The 6,000-nt window shown below is 38.6% G+C and overlaps 1 protein-coding gene across 1 annotated transcript in view; it reads right to left on the bottom strand.

Moving 5' to 3' along the window:
- Positions 1-361: 361 nt before the first annotated feature.
- The window catches only part of Hen1 (Hen1 methyltransferase), a 60,167-nt gene continuing 54,528 nt past the window's right edge, over positions 362-6,000 (bottom strand). Inside the window, exon 6 of the mRNA XM_083116071.1 lies at positions 362-1,996. Within this exon, the coding sequence (XP_082972197.1) occupies positions 1,384-1,996 (613 nt within the window). The 3' untranslated portion in view covers positions 362-1,383. The remainder of the gene's footprint in view (positions 1,997-6,000) is intronic.

Genomic DNA, 6,000 nt, shown 5'->3' with positions numbered 1-6,000 from the left:
AAAGCCTTGCAGAGTATCACCGAAATTGGAGGCATATGTTAGGAGATTTTGTCAACAGAAGGAGAAGCAGTTTTCAGCTGTTGAGAGAAACATCCAGCCGAGGCTTAAGGACATCAATGAATCATTCAGGTCTTCAAGGACCATTTGGAATTTTATATCGGATCGGTAGAATATTGGTTATTGGTATCGGTAAATTTTATATTGGTACTTTATCCATATTGGCCAAAATTCTATATCGGCCCAATCTCTGATTATGTGTAATTTGTTTGCACGAAAATATCCAGCAGAAAGTAACTGCAATAGTAACTCAGTTACTTTTCAAAATTAACTTTCTGAACATCACAAATAAGACAAGGAATAATTACATTTAGACTCTCAAAAAATAATAATTTATTAAGGTATAAAAAGATACGCATATAACTAAATACACGGTACATTATCTAAATACATATATATACCATTTCAATATACACCCACTCATTATTCTTGTCTATGCAGCCAACTGACGGTATCTCCTTTTTATGTCTACTTCGAACACTAACACTAAATTTCCTTTGAATTAACATCAGATAATTTGAGCTTATATAATTTGTTTCATTAAACAGTATAGAAATATCATAAATAACAGTTTCATGGTAGAACAAACTTAACTTAAAATAAAACACTTCTAATGTCATGAAATGAAATTAATATAGACAAGCAAACTTCTGGTTCGATTTAAAGTAAAATAATTATGAAAGAAACAAGGCTTGTGGCACAAATAACTTTGGATTCAATTAAAACGAAAAACTAATGAAGGTTTATGCGGTGAATATCACAGCTTCAAGACTTTTGCATAGATGACATTTTGACATCTAACAGTTTGAAACTTAAACAAATGTTACTTTCATAAATCCCATTAATGGAAAAAACACAGGGTGTTTGGCAAAACTCTCACAACCTGTGGATAGAGCTCTCCAGTCTTAGACATGTTGAATGCTTTAAAAAAGGAAAGCTACGTTCTGTCAGATATAAAAGGAACGAACCAGTTCCCTAAAAACATCATGTTTAAAAAGTACATGCACACACCGATTGTATCGGAGAAATAATGTCAGTTTTACCTCTCATGAAAAAATATCTACACTAAAGATATTCCGATATTTCTGTCTGTTGCTAGGAAGGTGTCTTTCCTTCCTCTGGTAACTAAAGATAATAACATGCATCTGTGGTTGTTGGGAAATATTTTCTTTGTAATACTAAATGATAAAAAGCTAAACGTCATTTGTACTTACAAAGCACATGCTTCAATGGATTAGAAAAATCTACTTCAAATGCAAAATAGTGAGAAAAAATACACAACTTGACCCTCGCAGGAACATCCTTGACTAGAATTCATGATTCCAACTATTTTGAAACTTCCGTTTCGTTATTTTCGAATTCATCGTCCGACTCGGTGCTACTGTAAGCACTTTCTGCTTCGCTGTCCTTTCTTTTATGTTCACTCTCGGGAGGAAGATTCTCTACCACCAAGATATTTAGAAGCCATGGGGGAAATGGGTTTTGTGGTCCAACGAACAGTTCATCTCTGAACTCTTCTTCGGGAATCCAACGATCCACATCCTGATGGAACAGTTCAACATTATTTTCAATCTCCTCTGGATTATTATTAACAAAATCTATGTCGTCATTGTTATTCTGTTCATGAGCATTTGCATGCAATGGGAACACCTCATTCGCTTCAATTGCATCTTCCGCGTCACTGTGGGGTGGACTATCTTCACTGCTGTGTCTACTGTGGGGCAAGGGTGCACTCTTTCCAATGCTACGTTCTGGTTCCCCGTCAGACCACCACTCATTCTCATAGTCGTTGGTGTTTTGATTGAAACTATTTCCGTACCCATCACACGCGATGTTATCAGAATTATCACTGTCAGAGTCAACTTCACGGAAATATGGATATACTAACATGAGATTTCCATTGCTCATTTTCATCTCCCAGTTTGAGTTCAGAAGAGACCTGGAAATACACAACAAAAAAATTAGGTGTAATTTCTTCTGATCAGAATAAAAAACTAAGTGAATAAAGTTACATTTTGAACAAAATTTCAGTGTCTTAACATGATGCAGCAACTTAAAGAAGGTTTTTAAGCTGTTGCCCAGATGACAGTCTGTTATTCAAATACTTGAATCCTACAAATAACAAAACACCAAAAAACAATATTTGATACTTTTATCTTTGCAGATTTGTTGATTGATTGAGTTGGTGTTTGAAGTCCACTTTATGCACAGTAAGGCTAATCAGGACTGGGCCTACAGTTTAAAGTGAGATCTGAACCAGTGTGCACCTCCAACGGGTATCAAAACACAGGACCCCTTGATTACAAGGCGGCAACTCTTACCACTATGCCATCGGGAAGGGTAACAGAATATTTAGTGACAGTAAACTAATGCAACTTTCAGGGCTGAAATCTTATATTCCTCAATTTTCAGATGACCTTTTATTCCATTCTACTCAACACATTGCATATGATGCATCTTTGAAACAGGCGTAAATAAATAATAATAGTCTTTTAATAATAAAAGTTTTTTAATAATATAATGAAAGCTGATTTCCACATTGCCCTCATATCATGGGGAATTTTGTGATTATATGACTGATGCTAGAATGAATAAGTGAATTTATGAATATTGTAAAGTAAAATAGTGGTACATTAATATAAGCTACCCTTTAAAAATTTAGTCACCCCTGACAGAACTTGCTTAGCAATGGGTGACGGTGCATCTGGTCTGGATAACTGTGAGAATCCTGTGTGGTAGAGGGTGGCTACTGGACCATAATAAAATTCAAGTATAATTCCCAGTTTTCAAGGCGAAATTCCAAAAATTAAAGGGTATCTGTTTCAACCTTACATATTACCACCTCTCACCACCCCCACACACAAATATATTAACAATATAACGGGTGTGTGTAATTCCAATGTATCCAAAAATTCTAATTCAATTCAATTGAATGGTTTATATAATTTAAGGTGCAGAGTTGACATTTGTTATTTCGCATACTCAGACTAGAATACATCTACAAACACAAGTCATAGATGTTATGGTATACAGTAATCTACCAAAAAAATATTAATTGTGTAAGAATTTCAAATTTGCATAATCAACTTCGAGAAATCACCAAGATATACGAGGGTTACAGCAAAAGTCATGGCAACATTATTTTTTTCGCAAGGATGCGGGATCAGCACCAAAATCCGAAATATACAAATGGAAGGGGGCAGTGTAGGGTATTGTCGAATATATGAACAGTGCAGATCTAGCGTACCAGGTGTGGGATAGGGAAGCGAGATAACATCCTTAAGATAGCATTATCTCACATGTGTTTACAAGTCTGAAACCACAGGAACAAAAAAGGCTCATACTGGTATGACACTGTTCTCCCACAGTCTCCACCAGCTCCCTGTGGCATTTTCTGACATTTCTTTCCCGAAGAACGGCTATTTTGATACATGCCGTGGCACGACGTTTGACTTTATAATGAATTACCACTGGCCTCTGTACAGTAACCATTCATCACACTGCCATCTAGCGACGTGTCCACATACTACGGGTGTCATGTTCTCAAGGACATACAATCTTATTGTGGTACCATCGTTTCTTTGAGAAAAATACAGTTGCCATGACTTTTACTGTAACCTTCGTATTATCTTGCAATAATCTTCCGTCTGTCTGCAAAGGACACTAACAAAGCAAACGGATTGAAACAAGTCTATCTTATTTTTCATGCAACTTTCTATTCTTTTCCTTCCTTGATAGAAATAAAAGCCAAACTGAAAAACTTTCCTCAGTATATTTAAAAATATGAATAAATTCAATGGGATTTGGATTGATATGATTTGCATGTGTACGGAGAAAAATTCATGCAGATTTCAAGCATAATTTCCGGAGCCAATAATTCACACATAATTGCTGAAATTCAAGGAATTCCCAGTGAGTACGAGCTTGTGGTAGGTACTTCAGGAGGTTTTGGGTGTAGGCAACATCAATATGCAGTATTAGGAGATCCTGAAGATTCATCAGAAATTGTGGTGTTTCACCTATTGTTGAATATAGTACCACAGATTCTCTACGGGATTCAAATCTGGGGAATCAGTAAGCCACTGAAGATGAGACTGTGTTGCAGAATGCTTGTCATGCCACTCACGCACAGTGCAAGAGCCTGATGCAGGTAGCAATTATCCTGGAATCCTGGAAAACAGGAGAATCCATGTGGTTGCTGACTAAAAGCATTCGATGTCGAGCCATCTATGCTGGTTCAATGCCTTATTTATTTGTATGAGTGTTCAGTTCATGGTACAAAAGAGCCCTCCTGAAACATCACAGAACCCGTTCCAGCTTGAAGAACACCAGGAAGTGTGTCTTGATGAAAAGCTTCACTGAAATTAAGGTGTACTCCTCACCTCCCATCATTTGAGTACAAACAAAAGCAAGATTCATCCCCCATAGTAAGTTTTGGTGCTGCCGAGCCATTGCCAAACGTGCTGTATTGCGAACTTCTGTTGGAGTGTGCCCCTTCCATAGTAATAAGCTCCTGATGTCCATTGCATGCACTTCTCAATGACCTTTCCGAAATTGGCTGCCTGGAGTAATTTCTGACGTATGAAACTGACTTGCACCAAATGCACGACCATGAAATAGGTGGCTAGGCAGAACTGTGCTGGTGCCACGTATGGGAAAAGCAAAGCAAGAGCAGGACAAAGGTCGGTGGTTCCCACGCACTGTGCGGCAATGCAGCTCTGTTGATATTGCCATGCAATGTGACAACTTTTGTCCTGCTTTCGCTTTGCTTTTACCATATGTGGCACCAGCACAATTCTGCCCAGTCACTTATTTTCATGGCTGTGTGTTTAGACATGCAACATGGTGGTGGTCCCTGTCAGGGAACATCTTTTTCTGCCCATTATCACAACACCAACGCCATCTGGACAGTCTACCATGTGACAACTACAAATTGGGACACTTCAAACCCAAACACAATGGTTTCATTTTGCCACACTGTCACAACTCCATTGTGACCCATTTCGTGAGCTGCTTCCTCCAACCAAAGCTCACCACCTCTCCAGTTAACCACACATGACTTCTGGCTTATCATCACCATGGATCACTATTCCATTCAATGGGCTCGAAAGAAACTGCTGCTTGTTCTGCCAAGGGTGACTAAATATTTGTCCAAGGAACATACCATATCATTCTGAAATTACTACATTGTTTAAATATTGGTGTTGGCAAGAATCACAAAGATAAATTGGTATTAGCATTATTTTAAAAAAGTGTTGTTCGGAAAGTATTACCTGTTTGCTCACAGAGTGCGCACAAAGCCATGACCTTCACATCTTCCAGAGAGTGCACACAAAGCCATGACCTTCACATCTTCCAGCATAGGCCGCCTCAGTCATTCATTGGCCATGTTCCAGGCAGGTCCTGTCTTGCACTACTATTAAATAGTTCCGGGTTGCTAGGCCCTTTGGAAACGAATCAGAAAATTGAAGTAGCCATCAAGTGCACTCATTCAATTTCTGAATGCACAGAATGTTCGTCCCAATGAGATTTATCGTCAGATTTTAGTTGTGTATTGTGTGGGCATATGGGATGAATCATTTGTCAGGAGTTGGTGCCGAATATTCACAATGACGGAAGGCTAACTGTTCACAGCAAAGAGCGGTCTGGGCATCCATCCGTCATTACAGAGAACTTGGAGCAGAAAATTGATGTGTTCATAAAGAACGAGAGATGCTTCACACTTGTCACCTATCATCTCTGTGACAGGAAAATTGGTGCGAGGTGGGTCTCTCGAATGTTGAATGCAGAACACAGAGACCTGCATGGCCACCATGCTCATGTTCGTGGAACATTACTCAAAGGAAGGAAACTCACTTCTCGACACCATTGTCACGGGTGATGAGGCTTGGGTTTCACATTTCACCCATGAAACCAAGTGTCAGTCATTGGAGTGGCATCATC

Source organism: Lepisma saccharinum, unplaced genomic scaffold (assembly GCF_977018435.1).
Source record: "Lepisma saccharinum unplaced genomic scaffold, izLepSacc3.1 HAP1_SCAFFOLD_346, whole genome shotgun sequence".
In the NCBI taxonomy this organism is placed as follows: Eukaryota; Metazoa; Arthropoda; class Insecta; order Zygentoma; family Lepismatidae; genus Lepisma; species Lepisma saccharinum.
This window is presented reverse-complemented; position numbering and strand designations above follow the sequence as displayed.